This window comes from Myotis daubentonii, chromosome 9 (assembly GCF_963259705.1).
Source record: "Myotis daubentonii chromosome 9, mMyoDau2.1, whole genome shotgun sequence".
Classification (NCBI taxonomy): domain Eukaryota; kingdom Metazoa; phylum Chordata; class Mammalia; order Chiroptera; family Vespertilionidae; genus Myotis; species Myotis daubentonii.
Genome location: NC_081848.1, coordinates 12,605,534 through 12,633,087, shown reverse-complemented (window position 1 = coordinate 12,633,087; position 27,554 = coordinate 12,605,534). Strand labels below are relative to the sequence as shown.

Below are 27,554 nucleotides of genomic sequence, written 5' to 3'. Positions count from 1 at the left end.
AAGTAAAGTAAAAAAAAATGCAGTATGGGGGGGGGTGAGAATAATACATTCAGCTGTGTAGAGCATTAGCTAATCTTAGTAACATAAACATTCTTAATTCAGTTGTTAATGTAAACACTGAATTACAATAATTATGCTGGGGAAAGGGATCAAGGAAGGGAATATGTGATGGTTGGGAATAAGAATAGCAATGCTTTATATTAGGAATTACAGAACTGCCTAAAACTGAAAAACCAAGCAAAAGCAATATATGAATGTTATTTGGAGATATGGTTATAAATAACAAAAATCAGCTAAAAGAGTTGAAAGAACTTGCTCTGGAGACAGGTATGGGAAGAGGTCAAGGTAGTGGTGTTTTTCATGTAAAAAATTGTAGATTTGACTTTAAAGCAGCGGTTCTCAACCTGTGGATCGCGACCCGTTTGGCGGTCGAACGACCCTTTCACAGGGGTCGCCTAAGACCATCCTGCATATCAGATATTTACATTATGATTCATAACAGTAGCAACATTACAGTTATGAAGTAGCAACGAAAATAATTTTATGGTTGGGTCACAACATGAGCAACTGTATTTAAAGGGACAGAAGGTTGAAAACCACTGCTTTAAAGTATGTGTAATGTGCTGCTTTGATTCAGAAAGAATAGAAAAAAACAAAAACAAAATCTAGAACAATATCTGGCTCATAAAAATTCAATGTTAATCATTTTATTATTATAATAACAAGACAGATGACAGTTTTTCATATTACCACTACATTCATGCTAAGGATGATGCCATTTCTCGTATTATAAATGCCATTTGATCCATTTAAAACACGTTATTCACTATTCTTGGACTATTTGGGCATGCTTAATAAAATATTATAAAACATTCCAATTTTTTTTACTAAGCATCTAATTTCACACAACTTTCAATTTTAGTAATGGAAACAATAAACTTATTTCACTTCTTGATATTAAGCAATAACAAGACTAACGCCCCAAGACATGCACTACAACCATATCATAGATCTGTCATCAATATGATGGGCTTGGCATTTTATATATTATGTTCCCACTTTAAATTAAGTCCTATTTACTAAAATGAAAACAGGCAAAGACAATAAACAGGCAGTTCATTAAAGAAGGAATACAAACAGCCAATAACAACACTGACATACCAATCTTATTTGTAATGAAAAAAAATAGAAATTTAAAAAATAAGGTACCATTTTCTACTTATATTGACAAAGATTAAATTAAAAAAAAATCTAGAGTTTACCAGGGAGTATGCAGGTGGTGGGTGAAAGGGGGGGTCACACATTTAAAACTAACTTGAAGTGCAAGTTGCACCACAGTTTTGGAGAGCAATTTGGCAATTTTTATCAAAGCTCTAAAAGTTTAAACCCTTTGAGCCAATCATTCCACTTCCAGAAACCTTCTCAAGGACATAAGCACATATCTCAAAATGTGTTTACAAGGATATTCACTGCACCACTTACAGTAAATCAAATGTCTAACCGAGGACAAAATGAGTCAATTGTGGTACACCCCCTACCACAGGCAGTGGCTTTCCCTGGACGCCATTCTCCCCCTCACTTCAGCGTCTTCTTTACCAAGTCTGCTTCCCAGAGTCCACATTGGCTTTCTCAGTGATCTGGTCCGAGTCCAGGGAAACTGAGGGGAAATCTTCTGGGGACTCATGGGAAATGTACTCCTCACTGACAAAACAGAGGTGAGAAGAGAAACAGCCTTCCCTATTTTTAGATGAAATTTTATGACGTGAAGATGGGAGCTATAGCACAGCAGCTATCATAAGCATGAGACAAGTCTAAGGCAAAACAAACTGAGGCTGAGGCAAAAAAAGTCTCTCTAATGACCCCTCTCAACTGTATATTGTATGAGATAATGAATGTATGAGAACATTTATTATCTCAATTATATTTGGACACTGTTATCTCTGGTCAAAGCATCCTAACTGATATTAGCCATTCAATAGAATACCTTAGAGCCAGGAAAAGTTTTGCCACGGAAGTATTTATGAACAGTAGATGTGCAGTTAAGAAAAAAAAAAAGTATGTTCCCACTTTTTTTTATTAAAAAACAAATACATTAATATAGATTCATTTGCCAATAAAAGGGTTTAGAAATAGTTCTTTCTGATATAGTTATGTCTGAAAGACAGGAAATTAAATGTTTCCTTATTGTAAATTTCCATTTTGTTTTTCTACAATAAACATGTATAGGCATGCTTCAGATATTACAGATTCAGTCCCAGATTACCATAGTAATCGTTTTGCTGGTGGAGGGTCTTGCTAACCATTTGTAAACAAGCAACACCCGTGAAGCACAAAGTGCAGTGAACCAAGGGGTGCCTGTGTCACCCAAAATTCTGCCTCCCTTTTCTATTTCTTCTGTCAATTCATGAGATTCTGGGGTGGGAGAAAAGGTAAACTTGTGTTCTGCTAAACTATTTTAAACTGGGAGTAAGCTTTATAATAGGAAAAGTTGTTTTTCTTTTTCAAACTGTTTTGTGAAATAAAATTTAATAGTATAATAGGATCAGGCATTTATTTTTTAGTGAATACAGAATATTACAAACAGCTTTCACTTCCCATTGTTACTTGTCATATCATGACGTTGTACCATTTCGTATCAGAATTTCTTCTGTGAAGCAAAAACAGTCCCAAAATGAAGGATCTTCAGGGGTCATAGGAACAGCAGATGAGATTAAATCATTATAGGTAAGAATTGTAAACTGCCTCTGGGATGGTTTAGAATCATCTTGTGATGAAGCCTAAAAGGGAAAAAATAAATTACCTGACTGTTACACTGCATGTTAATCTTATGATCAACTTTATAATTAGGAAAATAACAAATAAGACCAAATTACATTTCAGTAATATTAAAGTACAACACAGGATTTCCAATTGTTTTTTAATCCTTATATATTGCTAATATAGCAAATTCAGAAAAATAACTCGATTCTCACACTTCTTCTACATAACAGTAACTTTTGATATTTGTTTAAACTGTCGACTTACTGAGTCACACATCCAAAAATTCTAATTCAGGAGATAAGATAAAAGGGATCCCAAAATATATAACAAGAAGCTGGGTTATACTGATAGAGGGTGGGGGCCACCAGGCAAACTTTAGAGAAATACTCTAGACCCATAACCAGAAAGATGCAAAACTTCTTTAGGAAATGATTCATCAACACTAAAACTGTATCTTATTCTGTAAGATAGGTGCCCTTTTTTCTTATTTTGTGAGATAGGCCCTTGTTTACAACTGAACCCCATAGAGACCTCTTTTAACATTCCATGCATTCTAGTAAAGATAATACTTGGATTTCATATAGTGTTTTAACAAGGCCAGTACTTATTTGCTGATATGGTTGTATTCTCAATTTTATAGATGGAGAATTGAGGCTTTGGAAGATCAACGTTGCCCAAGCTCACCACACAGGTTTAAACAGTCAGCCTAGGCCTAGAACCCAGGTCTTCTGAATAGTATTCTCGTCCTTTTCCCACTATGTCAATGCTGCTGCCTAAATAGACTCTCTCCAGTGAAATAAAAAGGAAGTACCATGTGTGTAAATGTTACAAAAAATATAAAGCTCTATGGAAATATGTGCTACTCAGAGAGAGTGCAGAGCTGAAGTAAAATAGGGTAGGTAACAAGGACAGGTAAACTTGGTCAGAACATCTTCAGATAACAGCGGTCAATTTTAATATGCTACCCCCTTTTAAGGAAGATAATCTATGAGAAATTTTAATCCTTTGTTAATCTATCTAAGGAATGGTCTGTGGACTGAACTACTTTTCTGGAGATAATGGTGTGTGTTTGTGTGTGTGTGTGTGTGTGTGTGTGTGTGTGTATTGATCACGCCCCATTCTCTCACATGGATTTGTTAAAAATGATATGCATGCAGCTTCAATTATTATAATATGATCAATGGTCCTTACATTAATACTACTGCAGAATCACAACTATATATAGGCTAAGCGTCCTTGGCCCTAAGTGTTTTGTGTGTTTTTTTAACTTTCTCTACTTACCAATTAACAGAAGTTTACAAACTGTAATAGGAAAAATTGAGACCATGTTATGCCACAATCTGACACAAGGATTCTCATATGTTTGATAGTATAACTTGGGAATAACTGAGGATAGTACTACAAAAAAGGAGAAGGGGTTCAATTTGCCAAATAATTCCATTACTTACTACCTGTCAACTGGGTACCTTTATCTTCAAGGTATTCACCGGGAAATAAACTACTGTTAAAATGACTAAGGTTGTGAAAAGGATGAGAATACTATTCAGAAGACCTGGCTTCTAGACCCAGGCTGACCATTTAACTACCTTCTTAAAATGTTCTGTAAAATCTCAAATGATTTTAAGGATTTGATAACAAAAAACACGTCTAAATCTGTAATCTAAAAATAAACAACAAAAAAAATCCCTCTAAAGCTGAGGTAAACCAAGTGATTATTTCTACTAGTAAAGAAAAAACTCGAAATTGATTCATGCTTTTAAAATAGAAGTCAGAGAAATTTTAAAATCTTACATCCTGATGTCTAGATCCATCGGGTTTCCTAAGAGCTACTGCAACAAAATGGTGTTCATCTATTTTGCTTTCCTAAAAAAAAGAAAAAGTAAGTAAAAAATACAGACTACTAAATACGTAAACTTATACTTTCGTTTACATCTTTAAAATCTCAACCTCCTTCTCTCTATACACACACACACAACACACACACCTCACCACACCCACCCACACATTTTCCTTCACTTCCCCCAAACATTTAAGGAGAAGTCAAATACATTTTGACCCTTTAGTCTGAAGTATTTCAATATGTATTTTCTAATAGGAATATTCTCTCACATAACCACAGTAGTTAATACCTTTGGTTTATGTAACATGGAAGTAGTACTTGAATCTACCACCTGTATTACAAATTTTTGAACTAATCCAATAATGTCTTTTATAGCATTCCCCCGACTCAAACAGGAGGTAGTCTAGGATTAATTTTGCATTCAGTTGCTATGTCTTGCTAACCTTTCTTTCAACAGTATTTTAAAATACAAGCCCCATTCTCCCCCTTTTACTGACAGAACACTGTTCATTTGGCGTTTGCTATTTCTTAATGATTTAAATAATACATTCTAAACCAGAGTAGTACATAGATGAAGTGTCCTATCTAGGTACCACTAGAGAGACCTCTGCCCTAATTGGAGATGCTAATTTTGTACAAACTTAAAGTTAACATTAAAAAAAAAAATCAGGTTGCAACACTTGTGTATAAACATGTAGTTAACTATATACTATGGAAAATCATAGTGGAATTTTATAGACAAAGAATATTCAACTTTTGCCCAGTCGGTGTGGCTCAGTGGTTGAGCATCAACCTATGAACCAGGAGGTGACTGATTCGATTCCTGGTAGGGGCACATGCCCAGGTTACAAGCTCCATCCCCAGTATAGGGCGTGCAGGAGGCAGCCAATCAATTCTCTCTCACATTAATGTTTCTCTCCCCCTCTCCCTTCCTCTGTCTCTAAAAATCAATAAAGTTTTTAAAAAGTACACAAAAATACGAAACAAAATTTTCACTAAAAAGCCACTTTACTAAAGCAAACTACAATTAGAAACTGAATTACGTAGGGACTTTATATCCTTTACCCTGTTTTTCTTATCTTCGTATTTTAAGATATCCAAATTAATAAAACCTAAAATTCAATAAGAATATATTTAGGAAAAAAACATTTAAAGAGGAAAAAAATATAACCAGTTAAGTATTAGAAAAGGTTTAATATTTTAAAGTTATTTTCACTTTAGCTGAAAAAAGCTCACAATATTTATTATAAACCAAACTATTCTTTTTAACACATGGTTGTCCTCCCATTCTTTACACTAAATATATTAATAATGTGAACATTGTAACATACAGAGATGTTTTGGCTACAAAATTACTTTTGGAAAACCACTTAGATCACCAGTTCTATAGTGTCTGCATCTAATACACATGGCTTCCTTACTTTGGTACCTGGTACACTGAACTGATAGAACACCCACGGACATTTGGTGGTGAACTTCATTGCTCTTCCATGGCTGCCTTCAAATGTGCCCTGAGGCATCTCCCTTCCCAGCTCCTGGACACGCTCTTTAGTCACTTTCAGCTTAAAAAACCCATTTCACTCCTAGAGCAGATGCACAATCTTCCCCCTTGGCCTCACCTTGCTCTTCATTCTTCCTTTTCCACTTTGGTTTCCTTAAGGTGGGGGACATAAAGGGACTGCAGGAAAGGGGCAGAGTAATGACCAATGCTGTTTAACGCAGTGTTTAGAACCATATGAAGTATCAAAGGCAGGCTTATCTCACCGGGTGGGCACCTGTGGTATTTTCAGTGACCCACTTTCAGTTCTTTAGCGCTCCCTGTACACTGCCCAGAGCTAGCAGTGTATTCAAGACAATTCCTGCCCTCAGCAACTAGTAGACTGCCCACTGCCTCTTCCTTTGGAGTTCCCTTTGAGTGTGGCCCTTTCTAGACACTTCAGGCCCAGTGGCCACCATTTTCCACAGCATCTATTTGGTCTGAGGAACTCAGACATCTTTACCACCCAAAACGAGAAGCACATCTGGCCCAGTCACTCTTCCCTCCTCACCTTGCTACTAAGCCTACTCTCTTGGGCACCATTGAGAATAGAGGATTCCCCATGAGTGAAATGGCTAAGGTGTAGTAATCTTGTAAGGACTAAAGGTTTTTACATAATTTTGGTTACAATTTTTAAAATTGTACACTTAAAATATCCTAAATGTAATGTACTCTTTAATTGATAAAAACCCTACCTTACTCAGTATGTTAGCAGTTTTAACCCAGCTCTCACTCTCAAAATACTTTCTACCCGCCTTGGATCCCCTAACACTACTCTCTTGTTTTATTTCTATTTTTGTCATTCTTTTTGTTTCCTCCACTCCACCTTTAATTATCAGTATTCTCAGCATGCTGTCCTAGGGTCTTCCTCTCTTCAAATTTAGGAAACCTCACTGTGGCAACTTAAACCCCATGGCTTCAACTACCATGCACATGTCAATGATTATGATTTTTACCTCTAGCCCAGCCTTTCATTCTATTCACCGACACCTTCACTTGGGTGTTTCTATGGCATCTCAGATTTCATCGACTTGTTCTCTAGTACTCATTTTTTCAATAGAAGGTCCTATATAAGTCACAGAATTGTCATAACATCTTTGACATCTCACTTCCTTAACCTCCACCCAGACAGAACTTGGTCTTAAAATACAAATCTGATCTTATCACTCTCTACTAACACTTGTTAAATTCTTTTGAGAAAACTGGTGAACACCTCTCATTTTATCTATTCATCACTAATTCTTTATTCTGGGCACCAACCTACTCTGAACACAAGTCAGATGATTACTGCAGCAATAAGCACGTTAGTATTGAACCCATTTGCTGGGCTCTGAACACCGGATACAAGCTGGACCAATCACAGTAGACCACTTCCTTGGCTACAGTGACTAGTCAGAAGATAAGCCTCAGATCCAAGCTAGGTCAGGGAGTCCTTTCTCCAGGACTCTTAGGACTTGGAACAGAAAGGGAACTCACCAATCTCTGTGGGGTTTTAACCTGCACATTGTTAAACGTAAGAGTGGTAGGCAGTCATTCTTGCTACACAAACCAGAAGTTAAGAAAGCCGATGTACAGAATGAGAAACCATGGTGGGAGAAAACTGAAGCTAGGATATATGGAAAGGCAAAAGTAAAATAGAAACGAGTTCTGAGTTTTCCAGTCCCTAATTCTAGTGAATCCTGAAGCCCAGTTACATGAAACACTCTACTAGCCTATATAGTATCTTTCTGGATGAAATGAGTTTATGTTGGGTTTCTCTCCTGGCAACTAAGAATCAATTACAGAAAGATAAAATCTTCAATCTGATCCATAATGCCCAGTGTGATGTGACCAATCTAACATGGAAGCCCCTCAGCATGGCTTCTTTGGCTGTGCATACACAGAGCTCTTTCCATTCAGGGCCTCTTTCCCTGCTCATTTTACTTAACTCTCTGGCCAATCTTTCCAGTATCAGCTTGAATATTGTAGACTCTCAGTTTCCCTGACTTCACCTTCAGAGCACCAGGATTCGATTCCAGCCATGTTTCGTTCCAATGACTAGCCTCCCCAAATTAATCTCACACAAATGCACAAAATTAGCAAGTCCTTACAGTTACAGCAAGCTGATCAATTTCTTACCTCAAATGCCCATTCCTTTTCTTCTTTTCCATCCAGAAACAAACGTGTTTCTTTATACACCTGCCCTAAATCCAGGTTTAATGGGGACATATCAAATTCAAGCCGTTGCAATTCAAATCCAAGTCCAACACCTATGGCTTTTATGAAGCTTTCTTTCAGTGCCTAAGACACAGAAAACATTTTCTCTGAGAGGTTTTAGTAAATAAAATTTTTCATAAACTCTACAGGCCCCTAACATCTGGATCTTTTGCTGGATGCAGTAAAGTAGGCCTGGAGACAAACCAGCTGTATAATCTTAAGGCAAATCATTTAAGTTCGCTGTACCTCCACTTTCTCATGTGTAACATGCAACAATAATAGTACTTTCCTCATAGGTCTTTCATAATAATTAAATTAGCTAACTTATAAAACACTTAATGTCTTCCACATATAGTAAATTTTATGTAAGTGTTTATTAAATAAAGCCTCATCTGTATGAGTTCCTTTAGGACAGAAAACAATTCTAAAAAGTGATAAATAAAATGCCTTGTTTTAGCTCCAAAAGTAAACCTTCTAATTGAGCATTAAATATTTTCTTAAATGTCATTATAATGTAATAATGCATACATAAGAATCAAGTTCCCAAGTAATAACCTAAAATTTTCTGCTCCTATTTTTTGCAAAGATAATGAAATAATTTCAGTCATTTACTCTGAAAATTAGAAAGAGATTATACCCAATTCCTATAAAACATATCCAGCTGAGTCCATTCATCCTTAAAGCTTTTGATTGTTTCCCATTCTTTATTCGTAAACTTTCTCTTCATAATATGGAAGAATTCTGAAATTGAACCACGACCTGTAAATTGAGGAAATAGTGAATTAAAAATAGCAATTATATTACCAAATCTGTTAAAGACAGCACATAAAACTATAGCCCAACCTTACTTTTGAATAGTCACAATAATCTTAAACAAAGTTAAGTTTGGAATTAAAAGAAGAACACACTGTGACAAGCTGGGTTTAGCCCCCCAAAAAAGGTAAGGCTAATAGCAATAATGAAAGTCTGTGAATTACTCAGTATTTAAGGAGAGAAACCATGTGATTTTATCAATAGATGCTCCTAAAGTTTTGAAAAAATTTAGCAGCAGCCAAACATGTTATACGTTTTAGTCAAGAGAAAATTCCTATACATAATAGAATATCATAAATACATAAGAACTCTTAAAATAGAGCAAGTCTATTCTGGAGTTTAAATTTTATTTTGCTATATAATAGGGGGAATGATTTCTTTATTATAATTTATTAGAAATGGGTTGAATGCTGAAAGTTGTTCTTTTATAAGTTATTACCATGACTGGAAAATACATTTCATTCAAAATAACTGTTTTAACATTTTGTAATATTACTTCTCCAAATAAAACAGATTTTAATTTCAATTCTTTTGGGGATACTATGAATCAGGCTCATTTGAAATATTTTTTTTTTTGACAGACAACTGTTTAGTTTTTATTTCATAATCATAAACTTAACTCTGTAATCCAGCTAGACTGGGAAAGGGGAGGGAAATTATGGAACCCAATTAACTGGCAAGAGCACAAAGATTATGGAACATTCCAAGCAAATCGGGATGAAGGGGTGCTCTCCTGAGCTACAGAAGGAATGGTCTGGTGGTTAAGATAAAACACAAGTCAAATTTATTAGAGTTGCCCACAGTCAGCAATGGTGATCTTCTTGCTGGTCTTGCCATTCCTGGACCCATAGCGCTCCATGGCTGTCACAATATCCATGCCTTCCTTCACCTGGCCAAAGACCACATGCTTGCCATCCAACCACTCAGTCTTGGCAGTGCAGATGAAAAACTGGGAGCCGTTTGTGTTCGGTCCAGCATTTGCCATGGACAAGATGCCAGGACCTGTATGTTTCAGGACAAAGTTCTCATCCTCAAATTTCTCCCCATAGATGGACTTGCCGCCTATGCCATTGTGGCATGTGAAGTCACCACCCTGGCACATAAATCCCGGAATAATTCTGTGAAAGCAGGAACCTTTATAACCAAATCCCTTCTCCCCGGTGGTCAGAGCACGGAAGTTTTCTGCCGTCTTTGGAACCTTGTCTGCAAACAGCTCGAAGGAGACGCGGCCCAGGGGCTCGCCGTCTGCTGCGATGTCGAAGTACACGGTGGGGTTCCCCATGGCGAGTCTCGGACGGCTTCGGGGCGGCGGCGTCTGCAAAGCCTCATTTGAAATATTTTTAAAGTATATCCCTAACTCACCTACTTCCACAGACAAAATATTACATAGCATTCTAAAAATACATGACAAAAAGGACAGAACTCAAAGAATCTGATTCCTAGAGTTAAAGGCTAAGATACAAATTAAAATATACAGTATTTTTCAAAATATTATAATTATGTGTCTGTCTCTTTTTACTATTAGGCAGGAACTTTCTATCATCCATGTATTCTATAGGTAAGTAAAACACGTGAAAATATTACAAAAATATGTACTGAACTAATGGTTAAAACAAGTCAATCATGGTTCTTGCCCTCACACACTTACAGTTTAAGTGGCCTATCAGAAAGCTGGGCCCAAGGCAAGGTAGGTAAACACAAATGTTTACTGTATGAATAAATGAATGTTAACCATTATTTGGTAAGTTATTTCCTAAATGTGCCCCATTATTTTCCAGAAAACCTCTTGAAGGTAGTCCCTCTGCAGATTCTGTCAACGTAGCTTATCTACTCTGCCCCCCATTTCTAAAATACCCAACTCCAAAATCTGACATTCTTAACTGATTGACTACAATTCTTAAAAAATGACATCTGCCAACACAGCATGCCTGGAAAAAAGATGTCAAATCCCCTTACTTAATGCTTTACTAGCATGTAATAACTATCTCCCCCATGACAATTCAACAATTAGCACTCTTATGATTATTCACACTCAACTGCCCAAGTGCTAGACGCTGGGACTATCATGAGGAAAACAGATGTGACCCTTATCTTCATAGGGAGCTTATTATGTCTCCTACAGCAGCAATTTTCAACCATTTTCATCTCATGGCACACATAAACTATTTACTAAAGTTCTGCGGCACACCAAAAAATATGTATTTTTCCTGATTTGACATATAAAAACAATAGGTATAATTTTGATTCATTCATCCTGCAAGGCTATTGTTGTATTGGCAGTTGTCATCTTTAAATTTAACAGTCTAAGGCAGCGGTTCTCAACCTGTGGGTCGCGACCCCTTTGGGGGTCGAATGACCCTTTCACAGGGGTCGCCTAAGACCATCCTGCATATCAGATATTTACATTATGATTCATAACAGTAGCAACATTACAGTTATGCAGTAGCAACGAAAATAATTTTATGGTTGGATCACAGCATGAGGAACTGTATTTAAAGGGCCAGAAGGTTGAGAACCACTGGTCTAAGGGAAAGGGGGTTAGTACCCCTGTCTAAATAAAAGTTAGGTATTGCATGCTTTAAAAATCCTTGCAGCACATTGGTTGAAAATCACTGTCCTACAGTAAAGAAGTACCTTTCCCATAGTTATTTTCTCCTAAGAGCAGCTCTCCCCAAAATTAAGATTCCCCTACCATCCCCACTTCAAGACTGTCAAAAGTCTCCTCTTGTTTAGCCAGGAAATATTTCCAACAACCCTACAATACAATAATACATGGTCCTTTAATTCAAGACAAAGATCCTCTTTTATTTTCAAGTTCATTAAACTCATTTAATTCATCTATGTATTCCTAGCCCTCTCATTTTCTCAAGAATAACATTACAATCCATTTTATGAATTCAACTGATGTTTAATGTTTGTTAATTTAAAACTATTATTTCCTAAAAGTAGCCCAGCAAAGCTATAAAGTCATTTCATGTAATAGCATTGTTGAAGTATTAAACTGTGATCTTAGGAGCCCCGGGGCTATGAATCCCTTTGATAGTCAGCCATGCTTATTCCTTAAGGCCCTTAATAAAAACTATCTTGTTAAAATGCAAGCATCACTACTACATACTGGCTTGATAAATTACACACTAAAGAAAGAAAAGCAAGCAAGCAAGCAAAAGTGATGAAAGTATATCTGAAGATTTTAACTAATGGGAGCACGACAGCTACATAAATCATGAACTGTTTCCTCTGAATAGATTCTGGCACAAACAGGGTAAATAATAACAACGGGAAGCTAGCTACCTTGGATTTGGAAGACAGCATTATATAACTGGATCGGAACTGTAGTTTAACAATACTATAAAAAAGCCTAAAATTTTAAAAGATATGCTTGTTGTCATATAAGTAATTTTATTTGTTGGTTTCTTCAAGTTACAATTTCATAATCTTCAAGCCCTCTGATTTTTAACTATATATGATGGGGCAATCAAGAAAAAGAAATTTAAATATGCATGCCAATAAAAAGCTGATTAACACAAAAAGCAACCTAGCACAATCACTGGAAAGCAATCACATAACTGATTATGTATCTGATATGAGTGCATTTTCATATACTTTTGAGAGCATCTTATTTATTCCACAAAATAAGAGATTTGACGGCAAAAGAAAAAGATGATTTTGTAAACATTCAGCCAAAGCACAACAGTGCCACCCTGTGGCATTGTGGTGGAAAGACAAAGTGGGTGAGTACTCAAGGACTTCGTTTATTTAGAAAATTTGAATTAAAAAAAAAAAATCAGCTCAGCCCATTTGGCTCAGTGGTTGAGCGTAGACCATAAACCAGGTGATCACAGTTAGATACCCGGTCAGGATCAGGGCACATGCCCAGGTTGTGGGCTTGATCCTGGTAGGGGGCATGGAGGAGGCAGCTGATCAATGATTCTCTCTTATCACTGATGTTTCTATCCCTCCCTCTCCCTTCTTCCCTGAAATAAATTAATATGTATATAAAAATGAAAAAAAACAGCTAGAGAAACTGGACAAAATATTTAATAAAAAAATCAGTAGGAGCCCTAACCGGTTTGGCTCAGTGGATAGAGCATCGGCCTGTGGACTGAAGGGTCCCGGGTTCGATTCCGATCAAGGGCATGTACCTTGGTTGCGGGCACATCCCCAGTAGGCAGTGTGCAGGAAGCAGCTGATCGATGTTTCTCTCTCATCGATGTTTCTGACTCTCTATCCCTCTCCCTTCCTCTCTGTAAAAAAACAATAAAATATTTTAAAAAATTAAAATTAAAAAAAAAATCAGTAGGAAATACCACAATAGTAATTTGTCCTTCAAGCTATCTGAAGACAGCACAATTATTGGACATACCAATTGGCAAACCTGCCTAATAATACCATCACATATTCATGTTTATTACAATCTTCATTTTTATCATTCTACTACTGCACATGTAGAAACAAGTATATACATAAGATAAAATTACTTAAAATTTATATAGAACTATTAACCAAGTTTTAAAAAACCAGAACCCCATCTTATAGTTTAATCTTTAAGGAAAGCAGTATTAGATATTAACTAAATGTTCACAATAATAAACTAATCAAGGTCATACAGCAACTTGGAAGCTGATTAAACACACAGTATTAATCTACAACAAGATAATTGATAGTCAATACCCTAGGCTGCTACTACAAACCTATGGGAAAAAGAATCCTACTAATACCAGAACCTCAAGACCTACCACCATCAATCTCTCCTCACAATAAAATCAGCATCCCAGTTAAAGTTTGCCCCTCTTTTTAAAAAGGGCCAGTTATTATAGAAGGAATTGAGCAATGTCCATATGTGTGCTTCAGAGTAATGAAATTTAGCTCTGAATAATAAATTGTATTAGAAATTCTAGTAGTTTCATTTTCTAAGTACTGAATTACATGTAATCTTGCTTCCATGGGAGGTGATAGTCTTCTAAAATTTGAGTTAATATGTATACAATAATGTTTGACTTACCAGCTCACTTGTCTGGGAATTTATCCAGATACAAACTCAGAATAAAACAAAAATGTCTAAGCTGCTAATATAGGTTTCATAACTACCACAAAGCCTGTAGCATGCTATTGACAAATGCGGACGAAGTGGACCGTATGCTAACCTAACTAGTTAGGGAAGGCCTGTATGACAGTTGTGCAAACTCAAAGACCTGAAATAACCACAAACGATGGTCTGAAAACTAAATATTTAACTACAAACAAGTTATAGTGGGTAGTCATGTCCTAGGCCAGTATTTTCCCTGACAAAGATCAACTTAGATCTTTACTGAGCCCATTTGTCTTTTTGCCTCTAAGATAACATATCTGTGAAATGTATGGGTAACTTGTAACTTCCCTTCCTCCCCCCCAACCCCTCAGGGCACAGCAAATGGCACTAGGACATTCCCTCATTGTTGTTGTTATCAAGTTAATCCTGAACTGTTAATTATGTTAAACTATCCTGTATCCATCTATGCAAAAGAAGCATATGTCTATCATTTCATTTTTTATCCTATCCCAGAGGATTACCTGCTTTGCTTTATCCCACCTCCTTAATCTATCACCAATGAATTTCATGTAACCCACTTAGGTATTTTCTTTTTGATGGTAAATTTATAAAAACAAGGTATGAACTACCCATTCTCCGGAGCATTATCTCAATTCATTGAGCTTCTCGGCAGATGTCCACAGTTTGGCTCAAATAAACTCACATAAATTCTTTACAGGTTTCAATGGGTTGTTGTTTTTTTTTGTTAACACAAAGGAGCTCTTAAGCCCTCCATACAAGTGACTCAGCACAGAACACTAGATCAAAATATGATGACATAGGCTTGAAACTCTCCACCACTTAGGCAGGCCCACACTGCAGTTGCCTAGTGTTTTTATTTCAATGTGCAGTTATCAACACCTACATGGATCAATACACACAGGCAAGAAAAGGGCCTGCAGTTTGGGCTACTTGGCTGCAAAGATTTTATCCTTCAAGTAAAGGGAAGGACTCCAAAAGCAGGGTAGAGGGCAAAGGGTGGAGCCACGCTGAGGAGCCAAAGGACAGAGCAGGGAGCCCCCAAGTATTAACCTTAGGCATGGACACCTAATGCAATTTGCTCCCCTGGGTTTTGAACTTGGTTGGGATCCTTGCCTGACCTCTTTTTCCTTCCAACTTCTCCCTTTTAAAATGGAAATGTCTATCATATGCCTGCCCCACCAATGTGTTTTAGAAGCAGGTAATTTCTTCTCCCGTTTTACAGATTCACTGATCAGAAGAATTTTGTCCCACATTGCATCATAGTCTCATCCACGCCTAATTTAGATGATTCAGATAATGAGATTTAGGACTTTTTGAGTTGATATTTAGGTAAGACCTAGGCTTTAAAGTTAATGTTGGAATAGTTTAAGACTTAAGGATGCTGGGATGGGATAAATTTACTTTCTTAAAGCTATAAATTAGGGACAAAGAGTTGGGCATATCTATCTATCTATCTATATAAAAGCCTAAGCGACAGTCTGACCGGTAGCTATGATGCACACTGACCACCAGGGGGCAGACGCTCAATGCACAGGCATGGAAACATGGAACAGACTGATGAATCTCGTGGAGAAGGAGATAGGAGGGAGGGCAGGAAAAGATTAACCAAGGATCTTATATGCATACTAGAGGCCTGGTACATGGGTTAGTGCACTGGTGGGGTCCCTCGGCCTGGCCTGGGGGGATCAGGCTGAAACTGGCTCTTCGAATCCCCCGAGGGGTCCTGGATTGTGAAAGGGTGCAGGCCAGGCCAAGGGACCCCACCGGTGCACGAATCCGTGTACTGGGCCTCTAGTTAAGAAATAAACATGCAAAGTGCCCAGAACTATTAAGTACTTAATAAATATTAGATCTAAAGTTGTTGGGGTAGTTGTTATATATATTTCCTCTTTTGTGAATTGTTCTCTCAGGTTCTTTGTCCATTCATCCAAGTAAGTCTTAAGTAATTTTACTATTAATATAAGCATTTTATATATTAACATTAACCTTTGTCTGTCAGATTTTGCCACAAACATTCTCTGGTTTGTGAGAGAAAAGATATCATATGAAATTAACCACATCTCTGACTTTGTGGTTTCTTGCCTTTCTAAGCTTAAAAGACATCCTTTAATAAGTCACACCAAGGCCCCCTGGTGGTTACCACAGGCTGTGTTCGGACACTGACTGTACAGAAATAGGAGGCAGAGTAAACTTACCCCATATACACCTCAGCTCAGGCTCTTTGCCTGGTCTGTATTGTGAATGGGGAGACATTGAAGAAAAAAAACAAAAACAAAGAGTCAGACCAAATATACAATTCTATTGTGTTCTATTAATTGTTATTAAAACCTAACTCTAACCATATTGTTGTACAGTGTGAAACAAAGGTCTAAAGGGCTTTATGATTATTTAACTCATAAAAAATGTTGATTGGTTATAATTTTCTTTGATAACTCTGTAAATTACATCTAATATGTTGTCTAAACATTAATGCGTCTAACCTGGGAAATTATTTATATAGAGAGAGAGTCATTAGTTCCATCTCAGAAATTCTGGTTCAGTAAGGTAGGTAGTTTCAAAAAAATTTGAATTTTTAATAAAATCCACACTGATTTTAATATTCTGACCACCATTCTGGAAACATTATCTTACCTAATAATAGACAAACATGTAAATTGATTGTACCTTCACTACACTAATCAGCCAATCAGGAGAGTATGCAAATTAACCCAACAAACATGGCAGTTAATTTGCATACATAGGCTCCAAGCCACGGAGCGAAGCCTGACGGAAGCCCTGTGTGTTTATGTCTCTCGTCAGGCCCCAGCAGCCCCAAGCCCCACCACCTCGGTGCTGGGGCTGCTGGGGGCCGGATTGGAGACACAAACACGCAGGGGAGCCCGGCACGCAGCAGCCCCAAGCCACTCCAGCGGGCCTATCACAGACCCGGCCGGGAGCCGCGGGGCTGAGCAGCGAGGCACAACCCACCCACTCCTGCGGGCCGATTGCGGCAGTGTCCGGGCCTGTGGGCCGGGCCGCGGGGGGCGAGCAGGAAGGCATGACCCACCCACTCTGGCAGGCCGATGCAGCCTCGCCTCTCTGCTGCTGCCGCCGCCTCCGCCTCCTCAGTGTTCGGACCCAGGCCCCCAGCCTGCCCTGGGCTCCGCTAAAGGAGGGGCTGGGGGCCTGGGGTTTACTAAACTTTACTGGAGCTGCTCCCCAAACCCCCAACCCTTGCCCCAGAACCACACTGCCCACAGCAAGATGGCCCGGCAGCGTCCTGACAGGTGGGGGGTGGGAGAGCCATGGAAGGGCGGGGCCACCAGAGCCAAGCTCCCGGGGGTCTGAGGAGAGAGCCTGAAGGAAGAGGAAGCTTCAGCAAAGCAGCCGGCCAGGAGCCCTGGCCATGGGGTCTGCAGGCGCGCAGACAGGCCTCCGCCTGAGGGGCGGCTCCTGGGCAAGCGCCACGGCTTCGGTGAAGCTGTGCCAAGGTGGGGTGCACTGGAGGGGGCTCAGGCCCGGGCAGGGTGCTGGCGGGTGGAGATCTGCCTCGCCCGCAGAGAGCAAGGTTCTGCAGTGGCCCCAAGACACGGGAAACTAGAGGCAATGACTGCGGTGTGGAAGGACACCCGGGCGGAGGGGCACAGACTCACAGCCCTGAGGCAGGGGTGGAGGGGCAGCGCCACCTCAGTGGAGAGGCACCGCACTGCTGGGTACCCCACTGCGGCAGTTTGGTGAAGCTCCCGGTCTAACTGGGCCTCGCCGCGGCCTGAGCACTTGAGAGGCTGGGACTCCTGCTCCCGCCTTGGCCCAAAAGCCAGCCTGCGCCCACCCTGCATCCAGTTCCCGCCTCGCTCCACGCCCAGTTCTCGCCCCGCCCCATGGGGGAGCACACCTGCACGGTGAGTGCAAGCCTACCGCCTGCTCCCCAGAAGGGGGGGCATAAAGAATGGAGTTGGGGCGGGGGAGAGGAAATAATGTGGAGCATCCATGATGAAGAGGTGGTTGAGAACGAGGCTCGGAAGCCTCACGAGCAGGTTTGTTCTGTTTGCTTTGTGGCTGTCCCTTAGGAAAGGTGGAGAGCATGGCTGTGAGGGCTCCCTGTGCGCGTGGAGTCCAGTTCCATAGCAAACTGGAATTGGCCTCAGTTTCCTGGTCTGTAAAATGGATTAAGTGTGTCCCAGTGCCTTCGCTGAGCTTTGAGGGCCAATTGAGATACTATATAAAGAAAATGAAGGAAGACATGAGAAAGAAAAGGAAGGGCGAGCAACACAAAAGAAAGACTGGAAGGAACCAGTAAACCTATTGTCACTTAAATAGGGAGTATAGTCAATAGTGTTGTAATGATGGTATGAAGCCAGGTGGGTACTGGAAATATCAGGGAACGCTTTGTAAAGTATATGATTGCCTAACCCAGGGGTGGGCAAACTTTTTGACTCGAGGGCCACAATGGGTTCTTAAACTGGACAGGAGGGCTGGAACAAAAGCATGGATGGAGTGTTTGTGTGAACTAATATAAATTCAAAGTAAACATCATTACATAAAAGGGTACGGTCTTTTTTTTTTTTTTTTTTTTTTAGTTTTATTCATTTCAAACGGGCTGGATCTGGCCCGCGGGCCATAGTTTGCCCACAGCTGGACTAACCACTATTCTGTAACTAATATAAAACCTGAAACTAATACAAAATAATATTGAATGTAAATAAATGAAAAGAGGAGTGAAATTTTTCTAAATTTCAAAGTTTAAATAAAGGCTGTAAAGGAAGGAAGGGGGAGAATAAAAATAGTGTTTTTCATTTTACCACTTTATTGTTGTTTTAGTACATGAAAAAGACAGTTGTCTTTATATGATGCTTTTATACTTTTCTAAGTCATCATCTCATCTGATGTTCAGGGCAACTTAAAGACAAGATAATTATTCCCTCCACTATTCAAAGAAAGGAAATCTTGGTGCCTGGCCCCAATGATTCAATCGTCAAGCCCTTATTGTAAAGCAGGGTTAGTGAAATTTTCTGTGAAGGGTCATATCTATACTAATAAAAGCCTTGGGGGTGATCTGGCCAGCAGGGGAGGGCAGTTGGGGATGATCAGGCCGGCAGGGGAGTAGTTAGGCATCAATCAGGCTGGCAGGGGAGCTGTTAGGGGGCGAGCAGGCAGGCACGCAGGCGAGCGGTTAGGAGACAGTGGTCCAGGATTGTGAGAGGGATGTCCAACTGCCAGTTTAGGCCCGATCCCAGCAGTCGGACATCCTGGGATCAGGCCTGCCAGACATCCAGGGACATCCTGGGATCAGGCCTAAACCTGCAGTCGACATCCCCCAAAGGGTCCGAGATTGGAGAAGGTGCAGGCTGGGCTGAGGGACACCCCCCCCCCCCCCGTGCACAAATTTCGTGCACCGGGCCACTAGTATACATATAACAGTAACAGCCACCACAACAATCTTAGAGCTAACATTTATCAGGAACTTAAGAATACCATTCACTTTACATGTTTTCCCTATCTACCCAACTCTGATGTTGATAGAACTGTTTAGCCATCAGGATCTAAAATATACTATATACATATACCCACAAATTCTACAGGAATACAATTAAATATAAAAAATACAATTTTAGACTAAAATCTAGGAGACTCTATAACCTACGATTGGGAGTAAACCTTTTACCAATTTATTTTTTTTTCCAAACGAGACAGAATTCAGAATTTATCAAGGAAAAGACAAGTATATTTAATCAAGTAAACTTCATATGGCAAATAATAAAACCCAATTCAAAAGATAATATATAAATACTGGGCTCTAACTCTTCTCTCTCCTAGTTGTCTATTGTTTTGCTAACACCACACTCATGTTTATAATACCTGTTTTAAAAATGGTAAGTCAAGTCTTCTTAGACATTAGTTCCTCTATAAAAACTTTAAATTTAACCTAGTTCCACAGAATTGTAAATCCTTAAACATTATCAATAAAGCCTGGTATTGAGAGGCCATATATTGTAGAGCAGGGGTGTTTTTGCCGCCGCTGTGTGCATAGGAATTTGTTCATAGTTTTTTTTTAAACTATAGTTCGGCCCTCCAACGGTCTGAGGGACAGTGAACTGGCCCCGTTTAAAAAGTTTGAGGACCCCTGTTGTAGACTGTAGTGCCCAAATACACAGGTTTTGTAGTATGGGTTCAAATCCATGATCTTCTCCTGTTTAAGTTGCCTTGAGCAAGTGTCTTAATCTATTTTATAAAATAACAACATTGCTGGCCCTTGAACAATGGGGGTTTCAACTGCAAAAGTCCACTTACATGTGGATTTTTTCCAATATAGTCAGTCTTCCCTATTCCAGAGTTTCACATCTATGGATTCAACCAACCACAGACCAAATATATGTATATATTGGTTAATCCTCACCCAAGGATATTTTGCATTGATTTTTTAGAGAGAGTGGAAGGGGTGGGGGGAGACAGAAAGAGAAAGATACATGTAAGAGAGACACACTGACTGGCTGCCTCCTGAACGCGCCTGCCTGGGACCAGGGATCGAGCCTGCAACCAAGGTATGTGCCCTTGACTGGAATCGAACCAGGAACCCTTTAGTCTGAGGGCTGTCTATCCACTGTCAAACCAGCCAGGGCTTACAGATAGTTATTTACTTATTCATTTATTGTATTTTCCCCCACCCCAGGCCTTCAGCACCCTATTGGTTATGCATATATGCATATAAGGTCTTTGGTTGATTACCTCCCACCACCCACCCTCTCCCACCTTCACTCTGAGATTCTGTTTCATGCTTCAAGTCTCTGGATCCACTCCGTTCATCAGTTCATTTTGTTACTTAGATTCCACATATGAGTGAGATCATGTGATACTGATCTTTCTCTGACTGACTTATTTCACTTAGCACAATACTCTCCAGGTCCCTCCATGCTGTCTCAAAGGGTAAGAGATTCTTCTTTTTTACTGTTGCATAGTCTTCCATGGGACCAGTTTTTTTATCCACTCATCTACTGATGGGCACTTGGTCCGTTTCCAGATCTTAGCTATTGTAAACTGTGCTATGAACTTAGGGGTGCATTCTTTGTAATTGGTACTTCAGGTTTCTTAGGATATATTCCTAGAAGTGGGATCACTGGGTCAAATGGAGATCCATATTTAATTTTTTTTGAGGAAACTCCATACCGTTTTCCATAATTGTTACACCAGTCTGCACTCCCACCAGCAGTGTACTAGGATTCCCTTTTCTCCACATCCTCACCAGCACTTGTTTGTTCATTTTTGATGACAGCCATTCTGACAGGTGTGAGGTAATATCTCACTGTGGTTTAAATTTACATTTCTCTGATGATTAGTGACTTTGAGAATATATAAGGAAAAGGAAGGAAGACAGTATTTTTGAAGCAAGGTTGGAAATCCACAGATGCAGAGTTGACTGTATGCATTTTTCTATACCATTTTATGTAAGGGACTTGAGCACCTGCAGATTCTGGTATCCACAAGGGTTCCTAGAACCAGTGCCCTGCAGATACTGAGGGAAGACTGTAGTTAAGTCTTCGGGGAGTCCAAAGTTAGACAAAGATTTTCAACTGCATGGGAGTTCAGTGCTCCTGAGCCCAGTGTTTGTTCAAGGGTCAACTGAACTTACATCTTAGACTGTATTTTCTCCTGCCCTGCCACAGAAGCAATGGGAGAACTGAGAGGAGGTGGAGGGAAATGATCTGCACCTAGTAGATATAGCTAATGAGACAAGGAAAGACTCCACAAGTTCCTACATGTTTCCCTGCAGACAAAATAAGAGTCATGAAAATGAGTCTTTCAAATACAAATGATGCCCACAAAGATTGACTCCATCTCCAGAGGTGACAATCTAATAACATGTCCAGTACAAACTACAATGCACTTGAGGCTGTCCTAAATGTTACCCTCCATCATTTAGTAACTTTTGGGAATGTCCCTTAGCTCAATTTCATTACTTATTCTGATAAGCAGTGGGATTCAAATGATTCTCCAGTGAAATAAACCACTATCTGCTACCCACCCTCTCTGAGAAATAATGTCCATCACTGTTATCACTAGTGGAAATTACTGACATGATAACAATACTAGTGACACTGGAAAGTATCGCTTGTCTTATGATTTATTGGATATATCATAGCTTTTTGGCAATGAACCAGACAAAGAATAAGAAAAGGCATGGATACTGTGCTTAGTCAAATAAGACAATAAAAGTTGGGGGTAAAAAAAAAGTCTTAATATAATAATCAGGAAGCTAGACCTTCAATTAATGCTCAGTTATCATCCTATCATTTACTAAAAGTTTCAATGAGTAATTATCTGTTTATTTAGTGTTGATCAAAGCCAACATTATCCATCAAGGCAATTGGTAATAAAATCTGTGTCTTACAGTAAAGCATAATTTCCAGGCAGATAGATATCAAACTGATGAGCCAACCTTTCTATGTAATTAAGCTGACTGCATTCTGAGGAGCAATGGCCTCTCTGGTAATTTCTGACTTTAGGAAAAGTTCATAAAGGGACAAAAGAACATTATGAAGGCTTAAGGGCTCATTCCAAATCCTCTACAGCAGTGGTTCTTTCAGAATAAGCATTTTATGACACTGCTGAAAAACAGATCCTCTCCTGAGAAAAATTCACACAAAATGTAGCAAATAATTTCAGTAGGTTAAAATAAAATGACTTGATGCTTATCCTGGGTCTCAGGTCAAGAATCCCTGTCATTGCTAGCAGAGCCTCTTGCTGAGCAAAGTTAACAATAGAGTTGTAATAAAAAGGTTTTACGATCAAGTCAGAGAACAAGTAGCTGGTGGGAAAATTCAAGGTAAAGACAATTACAGCAAAAGTGAGAGGTGAGATTCACAGCCATACTCTGAATGAAACCTTACTATAGCAGCACATTTGACAAATATTTATTGGGCATTATTATAACCTAGGTAGGGTGCTAAGAGATGTGATAGTGAACAAACTCAGAGGTAGTTAACATAGTTCCTGCTCTCATGTGGCTTATAAGAACTGGGGGAATGGCAATCAATCATCCTGATAAATAATTATGAACAGATATAACACCAGAATGCAGGAAATACATTTTATAAGAGAGCCTACAACGAAAAAACCTAGCTTAGATTAAAAGTTCACAAAGGCTTTCCTAAAGACTGAGGTGAAAGGTAACCAGTCAATAAGTTATCTACACAGAAATTGGGGTGGGGGATAAAGTTAATACAAATCTTCCAGACCCAGGAAAACATAAACAAAGATTCTGAGGTAGTGAGGAGATGAAGAAGTTGCACTATGAAATAAGAAAGATGTTTCTATTAATAGCTTTCTTCTTTGCTACTTATCTTTTGATAAAAATAACAGTATATCCATTTTAGGGTGGTTGGGACAATTAAATCAGAGAATATATGCAAAGCACTTAGTAAAATGCCTTGGCACACAATAAGTGCTAAATGTTAATGATAAAAATTATAGCTAAGATTTAAAAAAAAAAAAAAATTATAGCTAAGAGAACCTGTGTTCTATAAAATTCCCTGGGCATATTCAACCCACAACAAATGTTAGCAGTTCCTACATCCACCAATTACAAATATTTAAGGCAAAATATAAGCAAGTTAAATATTTTAATAATTGCTTGCTCTTCATTTTTACTTAGACAAATGTGCTACAAAGAGTTGTAGATATAGCATAAACATATGTTAACTTTTCTAAGAACTACAATATACTTTATCATTGAGATTATCTTTTAAACAAACCAAACAATTTACTGATTAATTTTGAGATATGTTTAAGTGAAACAAAGTTCTTATAATTATTGTTTTTAATAGAACGCCACTAAAAATTAACTCAAGCCCAGTTCGAGTTAACATCATTTAAATAAGATAAGAGTTATTGAAAAACTTTACACATTTAAGACTTCTAAAATAGTTTCAAATTTAGTCTTTCTTAAGCTGAAGGTATAGTTCAAAAATCTTTACATTTCACTTTGCCTCTGGCAGATCATTATATGGATAATATATTCTTTTTTAAAAATATATTTTTATTGATTTCAGAGAGGAAGGGAGAGGGAGAGAGAGATAAGAAACATCAATGATGAGAGAGCATCATCCATCGGTTGCCTCATACAACCCCTGCATAAGCCCTGACTGGGAATGGAACCATGACCTACCTCCTGGTTCAAAGGTCGATGCCCAACCACGGAGCCACGCAGGCCAGGAGAGAATCTATTCTTTATGTAGAAGTTCATTAATATTCTAAGTAATATACCCTTTTTATATATATGCTCTCTCAGATATACTACCTTTGAGTATTGAGCATATTTTTCCTAAATTTAAGTATGTAAATTACATCTCCTGGCCTGATTACTCAATAGGTATGAATGGAGACAAGGAGATACAAACTCTTGAGACCATTATAAACTTTTGAACAATAATAGATACAGAGGCAGAGCTGCCTCAAACAGATTGTCGAGCTGCAGCGGGAAGGCCGGGGAGGGTTGGGGGGCAGGAGGTAGGGGGGTAAGAGATCAACTAAAGGACTTGTATGCATGCATATAAGCATAACCAATGGACATAAGACACTGGGTGATAGGGGAGGCTAGGGGACTGTCTAGGGCGGGGGGATAAAATGGATACATATGTAATATCCTTTGTAATACTTTAAGCAATAAAAAAAAAAAAAAAAAAAAGCAAAACCCCCAAAAAAAAAAAAAAAGAAAAAGAAAAAACTCTACTGGATGTAACAAAAGGAGCAATAGCCTTGATAAAAATAGGTTTAAAACAAACAAACAAAAAAATAAATAAAAAAAATAAAAACCCCAAACAACACTAAGTGTATGTATCTACAAACATTTAAACATGTAAAATAAAAAATAAAAATGGACTTGAATGAGTCCTATAATATTCATAATAAAAAAAAAAAAGGAGATACAAACTCTTGCACTACAAAAATGCAACATTACCTGGAAAACTAGTTTTCATTATATCAATTCCAACCTGTAGCTCAGGTTCAGCAGCAAGTACAGCATAGTCCCCTTGATGAGAGATGTTAAAGTTGAAATTGGGGTAAGGATTCAATGAGTCTTTTGCAAGAACTGGTTTTCCTTTTGCAGTTCTTTGCAAACGAATATTATTCCAAGGGATATTCAATTTCTCTGTAATTAATTTCCTTATCATCAGACGACCAGCCTGTTAAGAAAATAAAACATAAATATTTGGTATGTGTAAGTACATTGCCCGTAATATACAAAGTATGTTTCTGTGGTTTCAAAAGTTTTTTTTAGGGTTTTAAAACATACATTGCATTAAGATTTAAGCAATGCGTAAGAAGATAGGAGAAAAAGTTAGTCTCTCCTTAGCAATTCTCTCCCTTCAACAGGTAAGCAATGTTAACAAGTAGGCATCCTTCCAGTCTTTTTTCTAAGTACCTAAATATGAGTTCATGGGCATATGATTTTGCTATCTATCTACACATATGTGATCCTACTCTATGTAGCATTCTACCATGTGTAATCTTTTTAACTTGTGCTGGGGATTATTCCATATCTGTCCATATCCATCTGTTCTGTGCACTTTTAACGATAGCATAGTGTTTCACAGTATCAAGGAAGTATAAATAGACTGACTTACTCCATTATTGGACATTTTAGGCTGCCTCTAGTTTTGCTATTACAAAAAACTCCCCAGTGAGTAACGAACCCTGTTGTACATACATCTCTGTGCATATGTGCAAGCATGTGTAGATCCTACACACCAGCGACTTCCAAATGGTGTCATGCAAGAATTTTTACAACATGAAATACCAGACTGGTCAGGGGCACTGACCTCTTTTCCCTTACATTGTCAAATTATAAAATGACAACAGCCAACACAACAACAGCCATAGGTGTGAACGAATCAAAACTATACCTACTTTTTGTCAGATTGTAAAAAAAAAAAAAAAAAAAATGGTATTTTTTGGTGTACCACAGAATTTCAGATGTTTATGTGTGCCACATGAAAAAGGCTGAAAATCGCTGCTATATACCCATCACTCATTTTCAACAATTAGCTATGCATGATCTATCTTTTGTCACATACACTCCCCCTCCTCCTCTCCCCCACCTCCACCTAATACTTAAGAAATTACTATAATCACACATAAATACCCATGGGTATAACAAAGTATACAATATTTTGTAAGATAGCTTTCGTTGTTGTTTTTTGTGGGTTTGTTTTTTTTTGCTTCAATCTAACGAGTTTTAGATACTGCAATACTTTGAATTTCACAATGTTTTACAACTGAAAAAAAAAAGAGTATAAAAATATTCACCCATATACCTTCAAAAGATTAATGAATTAGGCCAGATTTCAAGTGAAAAGGTGTTTCAACATAGGAGCAATTTCAAGAAACGACTGTTTCTGGAGGGATGGCCATTACAGGCTGTTTCAAACTGCGCTACACAGAAATAATTTTGAAGTCCAATTTTCCATTTGTTGCTAAAAAATACGTAACTAAAATAAATAGTTCTATTTAGGACGCTGTTTTCTAAGCTATGTGGTCAGGAAGGTAGACACGGGGCCGCAGCCTCCGGGGGCTCCCGCTCCACGGGTGCAGGAGGCCGGTCTGGGCCTCGTCCGGCTCCACGGGGCGCAAAGACAAACGCAGTCGCACCGCCAGTGTTTTGGGGGCCTCTCACGTGCAGGGTGCCCTCGGGGAGCGGTGGGACATTTCACAGGCAGACGCCCAAGCAAAAAAAAATTAAGAAGATAAAAATAGAATACAAAAGCATTCATTACCAGGAAAGAAAGGCAAGTACTCCGCAGGCCTCCCCTACACCTCGCGGTTTCGCAGGGTCCCCGTTTCCATGGCAACGTGGGAGGGGCTAACTTTTTGGCCGCGAGCGAGGCCTTCGAAGCGACTACAAAGGCCGCGGAGACCAGGCCGAGGCTCCGACTCGCAGCGCCCACCGTCCGCGCCCGGACCCGCCCCGCGTGTTCGCCGGCCCGTCTCCCCCAACAGCTGCGCCCTCGGCTCACAATCCCCAAGCCCCGCAGTACCATGGCTGCCTTGGCGTCCCGGGCGAAGACGAACTGACCAATGCGCTCCTTCTCCTCGGGCTGGATCGACCGCACCGCCAGCAGCCACTCGGCGCGGCTCGGCAGCCACGTGCCGCAGGGGAAGGCCCAGCGCACGCCCTCCATCGCGGGCACCGAGCAGAACCGCCGGCCGGGCGGAGCCGGGAAGCATACGCTGGGAACGAGCCTCGCCGCCACCTCGGGCCTGGCAAAACGGAAGGCAACAGGGCTCCAGCCCCTCTTCCCGGCGTCCGCGCGGAAGGGGCGGGGCGTCGCGTCGCGGAGGTCCTCGCGCACGCTCCCACCTTGACCCCTCACTGCCCCGCCCCC

General features: G+C 39.3%; 2 protein-coding genes and 1 non-coding gene across 4 annotated transcripts; 1 reads left to right on the top strand and 2 right to left on the bottom strand.

The window, feature by feature from the left end:
- Positions 1-691: 691 nt before the first annotated feature.
- Positions 692-27,495, bottom strand: AASDHPPT (aminoadipate-semialdehyde dehydrogenase-phosphopantetheinyl transferase). Of its 2 annotated transcripts, XM_059707957.1 has the most exons (6): positions 27,207-27,495; positions 25,130-25,355; positions 8,971-9,092; positions 8,256-8,417; positions 4,552-4,623; positions 692-2,777 (listed from the first exon to the last, which is right to left on the bottom strand). In XM_059707957.1, the coding sequence occupies exons 1-6, from the start codon at positions 27,348-27,350 to the stop codon at positions 2,613-2,615; spliced, it is 891 nt and encodes a 296-aa protein (XP_059563940.1). In that variant the 5' UTR covers positions 27,351-27,495; the 3' UTR covers positions 692-2,612. The 2 variants fall into 2 exon arrangements, with proteins under 2 accessions (XP_059563940.1, XP_059563939.1); XM_059707956.1 differs by lacking the exon at positions 8,256-8,417.
- Positions 9,908-10,467, bottom strand: LOC132240581 (peptidyl-prolyl cis-trans isomerase A-like). The gene has a single exon (XM_059707958.1). It carries the CDS (start codon positions 10,426-10,428, stop codon positions 9,934-9,936), a length of 495 nt encoding a protein of 164 aa, XP_059563941.1. The 5' UTR covers positions 10,429-10,467; the 3' UTR covers positions 9,908-9,933.
- LOC132242438 (small nucleolar RNA SNORA51) lies at positions 16,320-16,451 on the top strand. The gene has a single exon (XR_009454630.1). It is a non-coding gene; the product is annotated as a small nucleolar RNA SNORA51 (small nucleolar RNA).
- Positions 27,496-27,554: the final 59 nt, after the last annotated feature.

Bases quoted from the DNA above. Each gene is read 5' to 3' on its own strand.
- LOC132240581 (XM_059707958.1), bottom strand. From the start codon at position 10,428: ATGGGGAACCCCACCGTGTACTTCGACATCGCAGCAGACGGCGAGCCC.
- AASDHPPT (XM_059707957.1), bottom strand. From the start codon at position 27,350: ATGGAGGGCGTGCGCTGGGCCTTCCCCTGCGGCACGTGGCTGCCGAGC. The intron at 25,356-27,206 runs GTACTGCGGGGC...TTTTCTTAACAG, and splicing joins GGGACGCCAAGGCAGCCATG to GCTGGTCGTCTGATGATAAG. The intron at 9,093-25,129 runs GTAATGTTGCAT...CTCAATTTACAG, and splicing joins AATGAAAACTAGTTTTCCAG to GTCGTGGTTCAATTTCAGAA.